The 19,918-nt window shown below is 47.1% G+C and overlaps 7 protein-coding genes across 7 annotated transcripts; 2 read left to right on the top strand and 5 right to left on the bottom strand.

Annotated features, from left to right (window-relative positions):
* Positions 1–330: 330 nt before the first annotated feature.
* On the bottom strand, positions 331–2,196 carry LCP9604111_9539 (uncharacterized protein; the record flags this gene model as incomplete). The annotated part of the gene is made up of 5 exons (XM_039077804.1): positions 331–572; positions 628–839; positions 890–1,408; positions 1,462–1,739; positions 1,801–2,196. The coding sequence occupies 5 exons, from the start codon at positions 2,194–2,196 to the stop codon at positions 331–333; spliced, it is 1,647 nt and encodes a 548-aa protein (XP_038924476.1).
* A 601-nt stretch (positions 2,197–2,797) lies between these two features.
* LCP9604111_9540 (glycoside hydrolase family 88/105 protein) lies at positions 2,798–3,901 on the top strand (the record flags this gene model as incomplete). The annotated part of the gene is made up of 1 exon (XM_039077806.1): positions 2,798–3,901. The coding sequence occupies one exon, from the start codon at positions 2,798–2,800 to the stop codon at positions 3,899–3,901; it is 1,104 nt and encodes a 367-aa protein (XP_038924477.1).
* A 146-nt stretch (positions 3,902–4,047) lies between these two features.
* On the bottom strand, positions 4,048–5,650 carry LCP9604111_9541 (amidohydrolase; the record flags this gene model as incomplete). Its single annotated transcript, XM_039077807.1, has 5 exons — positions 4,048–4,557; positions 4,619–4,673; positions 4,727–4,933; positions 4,982–5,226; positions 5,279–5,650. 5 exons carry the CDS (start codon positions 5,648–5,650, stop codon positions 4,048–4,050), a joined length of 1,389 nt encoding a protein of 462 aa, XP_038924478.1.
* A 330-nt stretch (positions 5,651–5,980) lies between these two features.
* Positions 5,981–7,478, bottom strand: LCP9604111_9542 (aldehyde dehydrogenase family protein; the record flags this gene model as incomplete). Its single annotated transcript, XM_039077808.1, has 2 exons — positions 5,981–7,387; positions 7,446–7,478. The coding sequence occupies 2 exons, from the start codon at positions 7,476–7,478 to the stop codon at positions 5,981–5,983; spliced, it is 1,440 nt and encodes a 479-aa protein (XP_038924479.1).
* A 1,421-nt stretch (positions 7,479–8,899) lies between these two features.
* On the top strand, positions 8,900–12,362 carry LCP9604111_9543 (uncharacterized protein; the record flags this gene model as incomplete). The annotated part of the gene is made up of 7 exons (XM_039077809.1): positions 8,900–9,081; positions 9,143–9,380; positions 9,446–9,697; positions 9,747–9,850; positions 9,918–10,255; positions 10,316–10,973; positions 11,021–12,362. The coding sequence occupies 7 exons, from the start codon at positions 8,900–8,902 to the stop codon at positions 12,360–12,362; spliced, it is 3,114 nt and encodes a 1,037-aa protein (XP_038924480.1).
* Positions 12,363–13,644: 1,282 nt separating this feature from the next.
* Positions 13,645–13,941, bottom strand: LCP9604111_9544 (uncharacterized protein; the record flags this gene model as incomplete). Its single annotated transcript, XM_039077810.1, has 1 exon — positions 13,645–13,941. The coding sequence occupies one exon, from the start codon at positions 13,939–13,941 to the stop codon at positions 13,645–13,647; it is 297 nt and encodes a 98-aa protein (XP_038924481.1).
* Positions 13,942–18,262: 4,321 nt separating this feature from the next.
* LCP9604111_9545 (glycoside hydrolase family 71 protein) lies at positions 18,263–19,804 on the bottom strand (the record flags this gene model as incomplete). Its single annotated transcript, XM_039077811.1, has 1 exon — positions 18,263–19,804. The coding sequence occupies one exon, from the start codon at positions 19,802–19,804 to the stop codon at positions 18,263–18,265; it is 1,542 nt and encodes a 513-aa protein (XP_038924482.1).
* Between the last annotated feature and the right edge of the window lie 114 nt (positions 19,805–19,918).

Here is a 19,918-nt window from a genome sequence, read left to right on the forward strand (position 1 = left end):
CGGGGTTCTGGGTTTAGACTGTAGATGGAGGTGCATACGGAGTACTAGGTGGCTTGATAGCTTTAATTGGACCTTGGAACTCGTAGTACGGGGCAACGGCCAAATCGGGACCATGAAATGATTGGCTATTTCTACATACCGCCTTTTCCACCGCCCTACAATTCTCCGCTAAATACGCCGGAAATACTATAAACCGAGACATTCGAAATTCTATTCGTGATGCTGGGAAATGTGTCTAGAATGCAATTTTTGAAGATATAATTGAACAAAGCTAAGCCGAGCAAGTAAACCTAGAAGAAATTTGCACACGAACGCAAATATATTGCGTATCTAGTAAACGTAGCGGAAGTTCAAATTCTCCCGGTCCGTCTTATCCTCGAATGCATGAATGAGGGTTGGATCTGCGGCACTGAGACCCGCCTCAGCCAACAGCTTATCCTTCTTGGCGTTCTCGCGCTTGAGATGGAAGCGTAGGTAGATGACAGCGGAAACCATACAGGCGTAGCAAGCCAGATGGACACTCCATGCAATGTGGTACCGTGGTGCATCCCTGTCAAGGAACACTTGAGGGCCTTTAATCTGTTAGCTAGGAACTAAACTGCTCCACAGGGAAGCTGAGATACTTACCAATTGCGTTTCCAGCGGCCCATGACACAAATGTTGCAGCTACCACGGTGGACTTCTTAGTTTGACCAGCAATATTTCGCGACACCATAGATAACGTGAGAGTTTGGGCCGACCAGAATGACAGAGTAATGTAGTAACTAATCAGAAGGCCCACCTTAGTGGGCAAAGTAGTGTTTTCGACCGTCATAAGGACGATAGTTCCGATAAAAGACCTGTGAACTGTCAGTCTGGCCTCGCAGCAAAACAAAGGGGAAAAACGTACGGAATGATGAAGCACAACATCACGATCGTATTCTGTTTGAATCTGTTGACCAGCCATGCAGACGACAACAGAACAACAATAATATAAGCACCCAGCACCATAGCAAGTAGCTGAGTTTGCAATACGGTAAAGTTGAAGCTCAAAACAACGATACTGAAGAATGCACCTAGACCGCTGGTAGGGAGGGTGGTGAATATTTGAACAGCACAGTAGCACCACATCTGGGGATCGCAGAAAGCCTCCCACATCTGGTATGCATGAAACTTTCTGTTCTGGATACCTGTCTGATTGGAACGAAGACGTTCTACCATGAGACGTTTGTCTTCCTCGGTGAAGCACTTCGCACGCATAGGGGAGTCAGGCATCCACCAAATGACGAAGAGTCCCCAGATAACGGAGATACAGCCATATGCCAGAAAGAGTGCTTGCCAAGACTTGAGCACCTTGTCTGCCCCAATAAGGGTGAAACAGTATGCCAATAGTCCGCCGACAATCTGCTGGGCACCGTTCATCATGTACCTATTTTACCATTAGCTCAATGTGCACTGCCTGGTAGACGAGTATTCACATACCAGTATGTTACCGTGGCCGCTTGTTCTTCCCGCTTATACCACATCGAGGAAAGAGTGACGAAAATGGGCTGACAGCAAGCCTCAAAGATACCCAGGAGGGTGCGAACAATGACCAATCCAGTGAAGTTCTTGCAGACTGAATGGAGTGCCAGAATCATACCCCACAGGCAGATGTTGATGCCCAGGTACTTGCCGAGTGGGACTCTTTGGATGATCCAGTTGGTGGGATATTCGACGATAAGTACAGCGATGTAAATACACGTGGTCAACCAGGAGTACTACCGGTAGGAGTGAATTTAGCATGCTGATGGAGAGAAAAGCTTCACAAGTATTCCATACCTTCTGCCCATCCTTCAGATGTGCGTCATCCTTAATCCCCATAATAGCCGAGAAGGACATAGTTCCCTTGTCCAAAGCCTGTAGGAAATATGTGCAAATCATAACAACAAGAATGCGGCGATCAATCATGCGTTTGAGGCGTATATTTGTGGCATCGTCGATTTCCACCTGACTGTGGGCGGCATATGCTTGGATTTCCTTGTCCACACGGGTGATATCCATGTTATCTTTTGCAAGATCATCGGATGCCGAGAGAACCTGTTCAACGTGCGAGATGTCTTGTTTGTTCTCGTACTCTCCCATATCAACTTTTGGGTGCTGTTTATTCACTGCCTCGGTTCCCTCAACAGGTACGCTCTCAATCCCCTGCTGGGGGTCATCTCTGCCGTCGGCCATGACAAAATAAACGCAGTATGTGCAAAAAGACGGTTCACTAGGGGAGACAGGTCGGACTTATAAATAATGTGCCGCGCTTTTGTTGCCAGGGCCGTGCATGATCCCAACTAGAAGTCGCTCTAACTACATGTGAGATGATTAGGCTGAAAGAGTCATGTGGCCCTTTCGGTAGCTAGGTCTATGATATTAACCGGAAGTCAGATTCCGTTCAACCAAGTCAAGCGGTCACCCCATTCTCCTTTGCTTCCCCGGCTTTCTTGGCGAACGAGGAGGCTTCACGCTAGTCTTCTCCCCGCGCTGGGGAATCCGGGGATCTATTAGCCCGATAGCCGAACATACGTGGCTCATTGCTGTGGATCTGGATAAATACACTTTTAAGGTATTTTTATGGTTTGCAACTCGGCCTTCTTTCGCCCGAATCACGCTTGGCCCCCACGGGGATGCTTCGTGGCGTTTGACCCAAGAGCTTACTAGTGGAAGAACTCTTGCCAATCTTTGCGAGGATTGGAGCTTCCGGCACATAATATTTTGTTTCCCGGACAAAAAGTGTGGAAACTCTTATTCGTCGAAAATACAGAGAACAGTCTCCCAGCATCACACAATGTCGTCCCCTCAGCCTACGGGCGCCCAAATTCACAACGCCGTCAACCTGTTGATTGATAACTTGGTCAATATCAAAGACGAGACAGGAACATTCCTACTGCCACTTCCTGATGGGCGCATTATCGACACAAAGTCATGGCAGGGTTGGGAGTGGACACACGGAATTGGACTGTACGGCGTGTGGAAATACTACGAGTTGACGGGCGACGAAAGATTGTTGCGCATCATCGAAGACTGGTTTGCTGCACGATTTGCCGAGGGTGGCACTACCAAGAATATCAACACAATGGCTGTGTTTTTGACTCTCGCCTACGTCTATGAGAAGACCGGCAATGTCACCTACCTGCCGTGGCTCGATGCGTGGGCTGAGTGGGCGATGCACGATCTCCCCCGCACCCGCTACGGTGGCATGCAGCATATGACTTATATCACAGAGAACTACCAGCAGCTCTGGGATGATACTTTGATGATGACTGTTATGCCACTCGCGAAGATCGGAAAGCTTCTGAACCGACCCCAATATATCGAAGAGGCGAAAAAGCAATTCCTCACTCACATTAAATATCTTTTCGATACAAAGACTGGTCTCTGGTTTCACGGCTGGACTTTTGAGGACGGCGGACACAATTTTGCAGATGCGCGCTGGGCCCGTGGCAACAGCTGGGTCACAATTGTCATTCCCGAGATCATCGAGCTACTCGACCTCCAACCAAATGACCCTATTCGTCTTCACCTGATAGATACACTCGAGGCACAGTGTGAGGCCCTTCAGCGTCTTCAGTCGTCATCCGGCGCGTGGCACACTCTCCTTGACCATCCCGACTCGTACTTGGAAGCCTCTGCGACCGCTGGCTTTGCCTACGGTATCCTCAAGGCCGTTCGGAAACGTTACATCGGTGCCCAATACCGCCCCGTGGCTGAGAAGGCTATCAGCGCAGTGATGGGATACGTGGACGAGAAAGGAGAATTGCAGAATACCAGCTTTGGCACCGGGATGGGTGACTGTCTTGACTTTTATAAGAAGATTCCATTGACCTCAATGCCTTATGGCCAGGCTATGGCTATTATGGCTTTGGGCGAAGCGTTGCGTGGTTTGTTGTAAGCAAGGCATGTCCTAATGACTTGAATAGCAATGGAATGTGCTATGACCTAGATCATAGACCTATATAGAGGCATGGTCCTCGCATGAACTGACTTGTTAGATAATAGAATGAAAACAAAAATCCTGAAAGTTGAATCTTCGTTTGATCACTCCACTGGCCAGCGGCCCTGAACTTTCTTGCCCAATCCAGCTCTATCCACTACCTCTTTGCTTCTTCTTTGTGCTTCCTGAACAATTTCCTCCTCATTCATCGTCATAAGCACTCCATTCTTGACCACAACCTTCCCATTGACCACAACAACATCGACGTCTCGCCCAGTTGCAGTATAAACAACTGCGCTGACCGGATTGAACCAAGGCTGGCTGTGGATTCCTCGAACATCGATGGCCACAAAATCAGCCTTCTTACCAATTTCCAGACTGCCGATCTGGTTATCCAAGCCCAGTGCTTTGGCGCCGTTAATTGTAGCCATCTCCAACACGTTTTCGGCTGGAACTACCGTGGGATCCTGCGAGATCCCTTTATGAATAATAGCGGCCAATTTCATCTCCTGCAAAAGATCACATGTATTGTTACACGGGGCACCATCGGTACCCAGACCAATATTGACTCCAGCATCTTGCAGATCTGGCACCCTGCAGATTCCGGACGCAAGCTAGACATTGTTAGATCGTTAAGTTCCAACCGTATATAAACCAGACGGCAATAAAACTTACCTTTGCATTAGATGTTGGGCAGTGTGCGACATGCGTTCCCGAAGAAGAAAGGAGTCTTCATGATATCGTCAGCATCCGTTATATCAATTCATATGTTCTATATCTTACTCAATGTCCGAGTCATCCAAATGAACCATATGCACCAGGACCGTGGAGTCACTCAGCAAACCAACTGATTTGCAATATGACATCGGGGTGTGCGAGACCGAATCGAAGAAATCCCGATCGGCCTTGACCTCAGCGCAATGCATGGTAAGGGGTATACCCTTGTCCTTGGAAATAGCGGTCATTTCCTTATAAAGTGCGTCCGATACTCTGGTTTATCATTAGAAAGTGATACTCAATAACAGTCTCGTCTCATACCCTCCGGGAGTCCTGGCTCCAAACCAAACTCTGATTCTATCATCGGCCGCACCATTCCACTTCTCCCACATCTTCAAAGTTCCAAGCAATGATGTTTCACGGTTCTCAACAAGGCCAGGATGCATGGCCCAGGCGTCATCTTTGGCATATTTTGCAATGTCCATGACAATCTTACCTAGACAGCCACGGATGCCACTCTCCTCGACGGCGCGACATAGCCCGTCAAAGCCATATCGATCGGCAAACTGTATTCATGTCAATCTCAGGGTATTAAATGGCATCCACGGATTACAATACCATGCTCTCCAAGAAGCAGGTGGTTCCCGATTTAAGCATCTCTCCGATACTCAATCGTGCTGCAGCGTACCCGTCCTGTGCCGTGAAGTTACCCTGGAGAACCCAAATCCTTTCGCATAACCACGACACCAGCTCGAGGTCGTCGGCTGCACCTCGTAGGAGTGTCTGTGCCGTGTGCATATGGGTGGAAATCAATCCCGGAATGATAATCCGACCGGAGAGATCGCACTCTTCATCGGTTGTATGCTTTTCTTTAAGGATATCTGTCTTGCCAATATCCACGATGACATCGCCGACTACGTGGATTGCTCCATCGGTGATTATTCGGCGCGAGGCATCCACGGTCACAATCGTTGCATGGGTGTACAGCATGGCGAATCGTCTGATGGGCGTTCCTAGTCGAATTGCAAAATTCAATGGGATTTCGCCCAGAAGACCCCTCAGCCATTTTTATCGTCAATTTCCATACCCTCACGTGAGACGAAACACAAGACGGAGTCTGCCGATGGACGAAAAGATCCGCGAGGGGCGTGATAAGATAACAAATGAATCTCAGAATTGACACATTTCTCTGGGGAGATCTCCGATATTCAGGAAAGTGGGCGAACGAACTAGTACGGTGCAATCTCTGAAGCAAAGTCTTTCGAATTTTTTGGTGTTGGCATTTAACTGTCTTATTCAAAACTAGACACAAACTACAAACTAGAAACTCTTCTTCAACCACTGAGTCTGCGAATTGCAATACTCAAGCAGACCATCAAGACCCCATTCCACGCCCATGCCACTCTGCTTGTGGCCACCAAGGGGTGTATTGGGCGCCACGTCAAAGTGGCTGTTTACCCACACGCAACCAGATTGGAGTTGATCTGCCATGCGAGTTGCGCGTTCGAAATCCTTACTCCAGACAGAAGAGCCCAATCCGGTATCCAAGGCATTCGCACGCTCAAGGACATCTTTCTCGTCAGACCATTTCAGGATGGGCAGGATGGGAGCAAATGGCTCTTCCTGTACCACGCGCGATGTCTCCGGCGGATTGTCGATGATGGTTGGATGGATAAAGTACCCGGAAGACTTCTCGATCGAGCCTCCAAGCGCAACTTTCAGTTTTTCAGTATCGATACTGCTGAACAGGTTTCTGGCTTTGTCATATTGCATCTGATTCTGAACAGGTCCAAAGAAGGTATCCGCATCGGTGCCCTCGCCGACTTTCAGAGTCTTGACAAACGTGACTAATTTCTCCAAGAACTCGTCGTAGATCTTCTCGTGGACATAAAGTCGCTTGATCATCATGCAGACCTGCGAGCTGCACAGATAAGAAAGAAGTCCAATCTTGGGGATAATAACATCAATATCAACATCGTCGCAGATAATTGCCGGGTCATTGCCACCCAGTTCCAGGGTAACTCGCTTGAGAGTTGTGGCACATGCAGCCATAACCCGCTTTCCAGTGAGAGTTGATCCAGTGAAGCTTATTTTCTCAATTCGTGGGTGAGCAGTGAACAACGGGCCGAGGGACTCATCGCCGCTCAGGCATTGGATCACGCCAGGAGGGAAGAAGTTGGCGGCAAGCTCGGCCAGCTTCAAGTCGCAGTAAGGTGTGAAAGGAGACGGCTTCAAAATAACGGTGTTTCCGGTGTATACCGCAGAAGTTATTTTGCCGACAGCCAGAAGGACAGGGAAGTTCCAGGGGACAATGGCACCCACCACGCCAATGGGTGTATGGCGTTGAACAATCTTCCTGTCTTCTGTTTCCTCGATGACATTGTCGCTAATCTCAATAGCGATGAGACCACGAATCCATTTACCTGCCATATTCACCTCCGAAAATGATTGAGTCAATGATTTTCCTTGTTCCATTGTGAGGGTTTGTGCGAATCCGGCGGCATTATCATCAATGGCATCGGCCCAGGCATGCAGGGCTTTACGTCGCTCTTCAAAAGAGGTCTTGGCCCAGCCCTTGAAAGCATCTTGAGCTGCCTTTACGGATTTGTCAAGGTCATCCTGGGTCGAAACTGGTACGGGTGGATTAGGCTGAGTGTTGGCAGGGTTGATACCATGCCGGGTTTCCGTTGTTGTGGTCAATTGATTATTGATCACATTATGGAATGTCTATTCCAGCAATGATAAGTCGGAGGATCAATGTCATGACGCTTGTAGAGAGACTCACAGAAAAATCCAATATTTTGGCGTCCGTGGTCATTTTAAGCAGCTTCAACTTTCAATACTAGGGGACTGTGACCAGAGTGAAAGACAGATCACTGATTGCGACTTGAAAAGACCACAGACGCACCTTTTTATCCTCCGTATCCACTAAATATAGAAAGGTACTTTTGCATGGTGTCATGGTAATATCATGAATCATGTGACAGGTGTGGATGATACTATACAAGCCAATTGAGAATTGCAGTCGGCGGCATATAGACCTAAAGTAGTTAGTTGATGCGCGTTGGAGGATAAAATAGTGTGTCCGTTGTCCTTCTGAAGTCGCAATTGGTTGCCCAAAGTACTGTACCTCCGAAATTGCCTCTCAAGGTCAACCTTATACTTCCGTATTCAGATCACTGCATTTACATATCCGCCCCATTGCTATCTCCGGACGGCTTTATTTTGGACGATCTTTGTAGTGCATTTCCTTTTTTGACAGTCATATGGTGATCTTATCTCAAACGTTGCGTCTTGGCAGAGTGCGGGGGTTCTGGGCCTGGGATTTCCCTCGACTCCGTACTAGGAAGTGGAGAACCCTCGGAGAGATGTCGGCTGCATCATGCTGCCCACGGAGTCAAGTACGATACCTGAGCTTGCGAATAAGCACTTCACACATCAGGGCGACCCTTGACGTATATAGAAGTGCATATATGTATTCCTGCTTTGAGTTTCAGATGATCTCACCCTATCAATATCGATATTTGTAAGAACTCCCCACAGCTGAAACTAATTAGTTAATGAAAATGCCCATGTCGAAATATGAATCTGGCTCGTACTTAGGTCACTATACGTACTTGATTTCTTCTGCCGGGTGGGGCTTTCCTATCTTAGCTGCCGCCGCTTTTATGAGGGCGCTCAGAGTCAGGCTCACTGAGTAGATTTCAGTCCGGGCTCAGACTCACTGAGCAACTCAGCCCAGTCACGTGATGAAACAGTGACCTCCAATGAACGCTCAGTGAGGGCTCAGTGAGTCTGATTGGATGCTCACTGATCACTCTCTGATTACGGAGTACTCAGAGACTGCTCAGAGGCATCTATTGAGCACTCAGTCTACGCTCAGACTATGCCCAAATAAGCACCTTGCCCCACAATACTATCTACTTTGCGACCACTTTTTGATGGCCCTCGATTTTCACCATGCTCCTATTTCTGGAGATGCGTGATGTTCCAATTTTATTCCACTCTCAAAATTAGCGCACTTAAGCAAGGTGACGCAAACTGGAAGGCACAGAGTCCATCTGTCACGAGGAGATGCCGCAGAGCAACAGCCTTGGGTTAAGGTCATATCAAATTACTAAACTATAAATCGAATTTATTTTCCTGCTTCAACCTTCCACGATAGCTTTCTCCATTCTCTACATCATCCTCTCAGATTTTCCACCTTTCTGTTGCATTGCGTGGGAGATTGAACTGGCCATGGGTAGAAAAGTTTACTTTGCTCAACAAGATGAGATCGCCAAAGAAAAGCGCGACAAGCAACTGCAAAAGAGCGGCTATGTTTTTGGCGCTCACGCACAGGAGGACTCCATCCGAGAGAAAGATAAAAGGGTACCCAAGACCAAGAGGATGTACTGCGGAGCGGTTGACCTTTGGATGAAGTGAGTTGACATGCACTTGTACATGAAGAACACCCGGAGAATGAGTTGCTTACTGCTGCAGGTTCGTTGAGCAGTATGAAATCAAGGGCTACGCAATGGGTCCAGGCTGTGCAATTCCAGACCACACAATCATCAAAGAATTTCTTCGGTGGTACAGTCATTTAGCGCGTGGGAAAAAAAGTAAAAATGGACGGCCAGTAATGACATCGGTTCTCAATTGCGCAGAACGGCTGTTTGGTGGATTTGAAGAGAAACTACAAATCAAGGTTGTGTTGGAAGACCGGAAAGAGATATCCAGTGTAAGCTCTTGTTTGGAATTTACTTTCCGTGTTCCACCATTGAATCCAAACTAATTGCGACACAGTGGATAAAGAGAACATTGACAGAAAATGAAGGAACGATTGAGAACGTCGAGGATCCAGACCACAGCTTTACGAAGAAGGACTTTCTCCGAATGATATCCTCTATGTGGCAAGCGGATCATCGCATTTTTATGCCCGGGTTGCTCAAGGCTATCATGACGTTAGCGCTTCAATTGTACCTCTTCACTGGAGCAAGAATTGGAGCATTCATACCGGCCCATGAGGACAGAGACGAGAGAGGCCTAAGATATAAGGTAGGAAACTACGATTCTGGGGTTGTGCGAGGCTAACTTTCCAAACAAGCACATCGATCTAGTCTTGTTTCCATCCCCTACGGCACCATGGAAGGTTGAATGGAAAATTAACCAAGTGTGGCTTAAAGGGAACCGAAACCCAGACTATACAGTGTAAGCATCTAAAAAGCCTTGAGAGGGTTGGCTTGAATTGAGGGCTTACTCGTCGACGTATCTTCAGGTTCGGAATCGGTATTCGTGACACCAAGAGACCACAATTCGCCTCTGGTTATATTCTCTTAGCTATTGCCCTCCAGCACGGTGCCCTGTATGGCATCGAAACGGTTGAAGACTTTGCCAGGTTTGACCTTTCAAGCGGAGAACCCATTGAATTACGCTGGAAGGAGGAATTTCTGGAAAAGCCTGTTCTCAGAAATGTCACCGCTGATGGCCCGCAAGATGTTCCACTCCACAAAGAAAGGTTTTGTGAATTACTGAGAGGAATAGTTACGACCGCTGGATACAACAAGAGTCTTACCGTTCATATAATTCGAAAGTATCTCGGAAGCGTGATTGAAGGTGAGGACAATCAAAGCTCACAAACCGCTAAACGAAACAAATTTGCTGACTTCAGTACAGGAAAACATGGTTCTGCCTTGGTATCTCAAATATATGGCCATAAAGACGCGGGGACATATCCCAAAGAGTATCTGTTACACTGCTCTTCGATCGATACAGTCTCGGCAGTTCTCGGAGAAGAAGAGCACTCGAGTCATATCGAGTACTTCCAAGGCTTTGAGAGGTTTTATGAACGTGGACTTCCAGGGGAACTGCCGGCTGAGATTGAGGCGAGTATCCTGCAGACGCCAGAAGTGGTCGATATCAGACATCGAATCAAGCAGCTTGAAGCATCAAACAGCGACAAAAATGTTACAGCTGCCGAGAAGCTGAACTACAGAAAAATCTTGATTCGACTCCGCCTTGCAAGTCTAAAGGAATACCAGAACCGCTGGGTACGAGAGAAACGAGACCAAAGGATTCTCAATAGGGGCAAATCAGAGCTGGTAATAAGTGAAAATGACGTTTCCACGCGGGCTCAATCCTTACTTATGCCCGAGCTTGCCCACATTTCAACTCTCATGTCTTCTGACAGGGAGCTCTCGTTCGATGAAATGCTTCTTTTCGTGGACGACCTAAAAACCTATTGTGAACGCGATTCCGACGTGGCTTATCTTCCACGGGAAAGCCCCATCCAAGATCGCTGCCCTGCTAGAGATTGTCTCGCGGAAATCAAATGGTGAGTAACCCTAAATATGATGCAGGAATAAATGCTGATTTTTCTAGTATGAAAAAGTCTGACAGAAGTGCTCACATTCACAACTGTGCCCGACGTGAGATGGCACTAGATCTTAAAATTTCAGAACCAGAGTTGAAATTCTGTTACGAGTGCATGGAATGGTTCCAACCAAGTCAATGGCGAGATCACTGCTCTTCTCATATTCAATCATGGAGGACACAGCATTGTGAAGTGGTTGTATACCGGAACACAGTGATCCGGCCTGGCTACTGCCCCTTTTGCTTGTGGAACATAGACCTCGAAGCAGAAGACCGATTGCATCAATGGCTGAAAAGTGGCAATATGAGGCAACACATTGAAGAAAAGCATATGCCTGGAAACCGCGGGCCTGAAGCTGAGCCAATTTGCGGATGTGGCCAAGCTTTCGCGGATGAGCGTGGCCTTCGACATCATTTGCATGATACCCACAAGCTAAACAAAGCCATATGGTTGAATCCAAAGCCTCCAAGAAAGAGAAAGCGTACCTGCAAGGCAGAAGCGCAAGTATCTTCTATGGAACCGGAGGAGCGGCCCAAAAGACTCCGCTTTTACCGCTACCCGCTTCCGCGCCACGAACAGTGGTCAGACCACATATTTATGCCTGTTCCTGCATTGCTTTCGTACGCTGAGGAACATCCCGAGAAACACTACGGTTCGGGACTCAGTGATACTTCAAGTGAATGCAGCAGAAGTAGCTCAGCTGTATCCTGCTTTTCAGCAGCAGATTCTCCATTCAGCTCCCCGCCAACCACCCCCGGTCTCGAGGTCATTGATCCTCGGATCCTCAAGCCTATTGGCCTCGACATGGAGGACGGAAGCCAGCCTTACGAACAAGCACCTATTCAACTGAACTCATCCGATCTCTCTATGGATGAGCTGGAGACACCGAACGAACTCTTCACCTGTTCCAATCCTGCTAAAAAATCCAACGAAGAGTGTGCCGGCGATGAAGCAGACGAGAGGCCAAGCAAGGCTTTGCGAACAGATTCTTTCATCCCCTCCAGCGATCAAAGACCAAAGAGGAGGCGCAAAGAGCACCATAATACGCAGGCAGCACCCGAAAATAAAGCTCCTTACCATGATGAAGCCGGTGCCCCGCTCACCAGAGCCAAGACAAGATCAAAGCCACCTCTGAATCATCCGGGTGATTTGAGTACTCGCAAGCTCCGCCAGCTTAATAAAGAAGAGAAACGAAAGCTGCTTGAGCTCAAGGGCCAGAAACTGACCCTGAGACAGATTGGGTCTCGGTTTCCAGACATAGATACCGCCTTTCTGCGACAGACCTGGCAGGATTTGGAGCCCCAGCGATGCACTAGATCAGGGGCTAATCGGACGGCTCGTCGTGACTAAATTGTCTTTGTTCGGCCGAGTACTACACTATATAATTATAGAGCATTTGTACATTATTTACTTTTCGAGAATAACAGAATCTATGCTGTTAAACAAATCCCTGCCTGCAATGCCATATTGTCACTATTCCAAACTCCGGCGACAGGCTTGCCGCTATAGCTACTCCATGAAATGAAAGCATTAACCTCGCGACATTGCTATTATTACCTAATACACACGAGATATGGGTGGTTTTGATTCTGTCAACAGCCTAGGGGAGGTGATTGAAAGGCCTTGGTTTTTGGACATGGGAACGTCTTCGTCAATATGGATATCAAGGGAAACGCTTACTATAATATGTATTTTTCTATTTGGCGGATGGGATTCGTCTTGTGTTACTGTAGGCGTAGTATGCGCGAGGTAGAATGTCCGATGTTGTTTTCTTGAGCTTCGAGCACCAAGTTTACAAAACAAGACAACAAAAAAATGTTGATTATCAAGAACAAGAAGTTGATTGGCGTTGTAATGACTGGATGGAAACCATATTGAATGTCTCGCAGGTTTAGGGCTTGGTTGGCGCTGCAACGGATACCACAGATTCTGAAAGTGTCACCCGAGGATATATATATAATCGAGCGATACGACTTCACATTTCAATCTAAGATCTAAAATTGGCCCATCTAGGGTCTAACCGCACCAAACGCGCCCTAAATCCCCCTCTATGGCCCCTGTAAGCAAGCCTAGAAAATTAAGAAGGTAAAAACGCGTCGCCAGTATTGCTATGAACGTGTTGTGATGGATGTAAAATGGTATTTCCTATTACGGGGGTTCAACTTCAAGCACCCTCTTGGCCGGAGCTCTAGCTCACGATAAGATAAAACCCACAGCAAAACACTTTCAGGGAGCCTTTTTAGAGTGATCGGATTAAAGTAAGATGAGAGAATACAGTACATGTGCAGACTTGAATTTGCGGCAAATGTGAATTCAAGTCATCATTTTCTCCAGTTGCGAACTTTCGATCAAACACGATCGAACTGTCCGGTAAGGGCTTGCGGTCCTTTGGGTTGTTTCCGAGAGTGTAATTTTATGCTTGGCTCCTCCAGTGGAAATGGCTGCGACGACCTCGACGACGAAAATGGATGAAAACAAAAAAACGGGGTCTCGATGACCAAGGCTTGCCGTATACATGCCGTGACTAACAAAAAGATTCTCGAAGCTCCTTTTGACCCCACGACTAAACATTTTACAAACCCCTTCAACATGTCAGTCTGCATAGTGGAAACGCAAAGCAAATCACTTACGATCAATAAGATAGGAAAGAACGAATAGCGGCATTGACACAGCGGTCAGTTACTTCATTCAGAATAAGATCCTCGTAAGGAGAGTCGCAGTTGATGCCCGTGCTCAAGGTGATGTTGTTGCCATCGTCGGTGGAGACCATTACCGAGTTTGTACCGGTTTCCAGAGTCCGACACCCGGCTTCAAAACCTCCAATCTCTTTTCCCGGGCCTGAACAATCGATTGCGGTGTAGTAGGTAACTGACCACAGAGCAGACGACGACGTGGCTATTCCAAGGACGAAAGGTAAATCGAGGCGCATTCTTTCTATGTTTGGGTGAAATATATGAAATTTTGGTCCAGAATACTGTATGAAGAAAGGCCCCCTTATATCTTCTTCCAAGTGAGAAGTGCGCCTTTGTAGGCGATATAGTCGAGTCATCGCTAGGTTCTCTTTTCCATTTGACCACCCCCTCGGTTGACCACCCCCTAAGTTAACCACTCCCTCAGCTGACCACTCCACTTGAACAACCAGAAAGAAAGAAGACAAGCAAAGCGGGAAGTTTTAGGCTCTGAACTAACCAAGCGCCAAGGCACGACACCACCTAGCAGTTCATCTAGATACTACCGCCCGGGGATCGGGATACATAGTACGAACTAGCAGTTTTTGAACGGGTCGTTTATCATCCTCCTTACTGCTCCCTTGTAACGGGCAGAATATGCGTACATCCCAAACCGTCATATTCCTGCCTCTCAACGGACCTGGTTTCCGAATTTCTTCCATCGACCTTACTTGGCCCTCAAATTTAAATATTGTTAGTGCAGATGATGGCATTAGGTTTGCATTAAACCTCAACCTCCAATCTTCCCAACAAAAATGCGGTCCTAATATTGCGCCACGGTCGTATCAACGTAAGATAGTAAATTAAACTCAGCTATGATATTAGAGCGGCCTTTGATTGTGTTGTCTCAGGTATATACGGAATGTGAGTAGCAGCTATGCCCAGAGAAAGAGATGGGTCGGAAAGACGTACAGTCAACTTCCTGACGCCACCGAATTATGCCCCTAACATCTACTATACTTCTTTCAAATTACTAATTGGGAGCTGCGAGGAAATGATGACCAGGAGATGTAATAATTTGCATTTAGAGGTTTTAAAGGGGTTGCAATGGATCGGGAAAATAACCAGTCTTGGTTCATCCAGTCAAGGCTTCATAGCGTGTTTCATTTTACAGTTTTCAACGTGATGATTGACAAGAGCTCTCTACGGTATATGCATCGTGCGCAAGATGCATCCGGCAAAATGCCGTTGCTTGATCATCCCCCCAACTCGCGGCCATCAAAGAAGTCCAAGACAGCCAACAATCCATTTCAGCCACCTTTGAAGCGAGCACAGGCCATACTTGGACGGCGACTTCAGCTGAGATGCTTGAGACCGGCAACGTGGTGGGAACCTATCACGGGGTCTGATATAGATAGTGAAGCATTGAAAGAAAAGATGCAAGACGGAAGATGCATTGCGCAGGAGGAAGTTCGACAGCAGTGGATGCGACGCCTGGGACCCAAGCCTCACCGAGCATGCCCGCGGGATGCTATGAGACGAGAGCGGACCAAGAGGACTAGCAGAGCTTCAAATTAGTTCATAGAGAAGCAATGCCCAAGGAGTCGAGCCTTCGGTTACAGACAAGCTCAAAATCAGTTTCATCCCCACACATTCTCTAATTATTTGCTGGACTTTGTTTGGCATGACGCTATGCTTTTTGCGGCTATAGTGCCCCTGACCTACACTTTCGACAGTACAGTGGGATTCGAAATCAGTTTTAACTCTAAACTCTTACTATTGAATTCCCGGACCCTAAGCGGAAACACCCTAATCTAATTTTAGCTCTCCCCCTGTTAGTCCATGTAGGGCTGTATTGTATTCACTCGAACGACAATGAGCCATTGTTGTAGTACCATAATTTCTTGTAGAAACCGATGGGTGTAAGTGGGTTTTCCTTGACTGTTCAAGTCAACAATCAGACCGGCCGAGTCAAAATGGGTTATTCCGTTACACAGACTGTTTAGGTTCTTGAGATTAATCGCCGGTTCCAGACCTAAGACAAAGTCACCACCTATTCTAGGTCTGTTTAAATAACTTTAGCACCTGATCATCTTATTTATAAACAGAATGACTGTGTCTTAACCGTAATTTGTTGAGGTTTGCATGTCCTCCACTGTGAACCGTCTCATACAGTACATGGAGTGATCTGCTTGCTCCCTATGTCAAGCCACTACAAACATAAACATAACCAAACAATGAAAATTGACAAGGGGGTGTTCATCATCTCCAAGCCTGTCTAAACTTCTTCACAATGCCCAGACTGTATCCCATCAACGGTAGTGCATTTCATGTGTCTCGTTTAGCTTGCTTGCCTGCATAAAACCTCTCCGACACAGTCCGATGTTCTTGCTCTTCTTTTCTCGTCTTATTAAACTTCCTCAATTTGACTGGCGGAACTTCATAGCTCCCGGGACAGGGTCTTCCTTGGTGATTTTGTAAAGGCTTTAACTACATGTGTTTTAAGAGATGCTTAAGTAGCCAGCCGTTCCTTAGCTCTGATTACCCTCATTCACAGTACGTCGTATATTCAAGCTTTTGCCAATACGGGAACCGAGAATTTTCTCCAAGATGCCCCGACACAGAATACATCCGCAACCACAGCATTCGCATCGGTCCTACATTGCGTGTCAGTATCTAAACTCATTGAAGGTGTTTATAGTAAAACTGATCATTGCAATACCTTAGATTGCCGTCCATCCACCGAGCGCTTCAACGAAATCACAAAAGAGATTTATCAGGAATTCGTCAGAGTGCAAAATGAAAGCTATCAAAAAGACGCCAAACTGAAAAACCTTGAAGAGTACCGAAGTCAGTGTCATCAGCATATTAACGATCTGGTTAGCCACATTGAGGCCCAAAAGCACGTGATTTGCGTCCTCGAAGAAAATCTCAGGGAAACGGAGCGTCAGTGGATTAGTGAAAGAAGCAAGAGTGATGAAATAAGTAAGTAGTAAAAATAGTTAGGACCCGGTGGGCACATAAAATAAGAACAAATTACCACGGACTGCCGTTTTACTTGAGGACAAACATGGCAATGTGACACCATTCCATGAAAAGGAGAGTGTAAAATCGAAGATGCTAGGCAGGTCCCGACAGCGCTAGTTATAAATCCATTCGTTGTCACGTGCGTGGATATCCAGGTAATCTATCATTGGCCAGCTAGGTTATATTACCACCACATTCATCTGGATTTTGTTCGCCTTGTGGATCGTGTTCAAGCTTAGATAATGACTAGTCGGTCATATTCCTGCATTTCTAACATGATGCTTTGGCCGGAGTAAAGTTACTCTTTGCGGGAAGCACGAGTCCCGGATCTGACCCGTTTGAAGCAGAATACAACACTCGTACTGCATCCAAACCATTATCAAAGTATAAATTTTAATGCAGCTGATTTTCTTCCGTGATCTTGCCTCCATTTCGGAGAGGGGCGTGGGAAATTACTGATTGGGTGGGGAATCGAGACCATAGTCCGCCCCCACCTCCCGTTATGCTTCTTGTTCAAATCAAACCGAGATAAATACAGAGCATAGCCAATAGGAAACTACGTGACCGCTAAATGTGATAGTGAAAATCCGATTTTTCATTCGGAGTGACGGCCGCATTTGGATATAGGCGTTGCAGATCATATCAGCGGCTGATTCCGTCATTTATTCCATGGTTCATGCGTGTGAGACAAGTCCGTGCGGTTGATCGCCAGAGCGGGATAATCCCGCGGTTCTCTCAGGTTTGACTGAGTGTTTTGTTAACCCGTACAATTTGGTTGCGAATCCTTGAGGATGAAGAAGAGCTGCATACTGCAGGTTTCCGCGGGATATGAACGAAGCTTGTCGCAATGACAGCATTCCTACATGAACCGGGCAATGTCTCTTTTTTTTCTACGCTATGACCCAGTTAGTAATTTCTCGCTAGTTCAGACCCCGTCCATTCTTATTCGAGACTGTAAATCAGAAGACGCCACGGCGCTAAGCTGAGTCTAGGCCAAGTAAGGCGAGGAGATACCCTGGAGAGAAAAATGCCTTCACAAAGCCAAATATTGGTCGCTGCTCTCAGGGGGTATATATAAATCCCGAGCTCTCGTTGGTAACTGATTTCATTCACACCAAAATTCGTATTAGAAACTGTACAAAATAGCGTAGTTGATTGGTACTTAACATATGTATCTCACGCCTATTCTGTAATTTAGACTGTGTTACTCTAACTGTGTAATAAAACACGTTTTTCTAATTATATAAATGGAGGAATTGTCCTCCCAAATTGAAGGGTCAATGCTGACCTGCACGGTATCAGAATCGTCGTTGTCGTCGTTGTCATCGTCGCCGCCACCAGAAGAAACTTTACAGGCACCAGCAGGCCAGTAACCCCTGTTGCAAGCGAAGAAACAAAGACCTTTCATGAACTGGTACTCGTCACTGTCATCAGTACGCAGGACACCTATGAGATTGTCTGGGTCCGGTGAAAGGATCAGAGCCTCTGTTGATAAACATGTGCATGAATCAACGGGACAGAATCCGAATGCGCAGGCGAAGCTGCATAGACCAGCTAGGTTGCCCTCCCCTCGCCCCTGGTACAGGCTGGCGGTGTGCAAGGAGAGCTGGTGGGGATGTATGTTGGTCTCTCGGTTGTAGAACACGCCGTCTTGGGGCAGTACCCATAGTTGCACGAGAAATCACATAAACCGGCATAATTAGCATCATCGTTTGCAGGATACCCTTTATCTCCTGTGGCTTTTGGAAGCTTCTTCTGCTTCCCCATAGCAGTGCAGTAGCAGGCACTAACCGGGCAGTATCCATATTTGCAGGTAAATCCGCAGAGTCCAGCAAAGTTGGTAGCCCCTGACCCAGCAATGCAGACTTGATCGGACAGTGATAACTTTGGAGAAACTGCTGAAATCGAACTCCCAGCAGTCGCGCTTCCCACCCACGCATTGAAATTAGCGAGACCGTTATCGCAGGTAGTAGTGATGGGTGTGCCTTCAACTTTGGCTACCACAAGCTGCCGCACAACTGCCACAGTGACATCTCCAAACAGGTGTAAGTTGAAGTCAGAACTGCCATGGTAGATACCAACCCCGCCATCTGGCTCCGATTCCCATGAAGCATCGAATTTCAGGCCATCAATAGTCAATTCGACTGTGGCGTTGGAGCCTAACAGGGCGGAAAAGAAGACCTTGTCCTGAAATACTGCAGAGGCGTGGTATTCGATCTGTAGCTGGCTGGCTGTGTTTCCAGTGGTGCCTCCACCGTCACAAGCAAGTCTGGATTGCTTCCGATACCAGACCACAAGGCTCTCTTTTGTCACGGCGGCTTTCCCAATTTTATACTGATCAATCATGTAGGGGAGATGAAGTCTCCAACCATCGTGCGGCATACCGCGCACGTAGTTATATGGTGCCTTGCCCGTCATGAAAGCGACGTAAGCTTTGTCATTCAGGGGTCCAATGTAATGGGATTCTCCGTAGTCGTTCCATGAGATAATCTCAACCCATTCAGGTTGAATATAGTCGACTTCCATCCATCGATCGTACCATAAATCATCAGAATGCCAAGCCCAATTCTTGTCGTATCCGGGCATATTGGTATAGAACCACGGGGAGACAGGCATCATATATGGCTTTCCGCCAGCTGCTCCGAGATACTGGAGATAGGATGCATCAATATACGTGTTCATTCGTTGGATGCCCAATGGCCAAGCTGCCCATGAGAAAAGGCCGTCAGCAACGCCTCCAGCGAGTTCAAGTGCGGGCTTAGCTCCAACAGATGACCAGTCCGGAACAAAGAAGCAGCCAGTTTCTGACTTAATAAAAACCCAGTCATCTGCATTTGCAGACCCTTCAAAGGTGGAAATGAAGGGCAGGCCATTATGTTGGAAATGAGCGGAACTGGACGAATATTTCTGCAGCAGGCTGATGACTTCGGCCTTCGGCCAAGCGCCATTACCGGCATAGTCAAGAGAGAAGAACAATTTGAATCCATGTCTCTCGGCTACATGGAAAGCATTTGCAACCGACTTCTCATTTGTTGACTCGCCGTGTGCCATATTGAGGGCAAATGCATCGATGTGGGCGACTTGAGCAAGTGACATATCGTTTTTCCAGTCCGCAATTGTGTATCTTCCTGTATTTCCAACCTATCGACTCGTTAAGCAATAGAAATGATTGGGAAAGAACGAGAAATACCATAAAATGAGCAAAAACGG

Source organism: Penicillium roqueforti (assembly GCF_015533775.1).
Source record: "Penicillium roqueforti strain LCP96 04111 chromosome Unknown scaffold_50, whole genome shotgun sequence".
Lineage (NCBI taxonomy): Eukaryota > Fungi > Ascomycota > Eurotiomycetes > Eurotiales > Aspergillaceae > Penicillium > Penicillium roqueforti.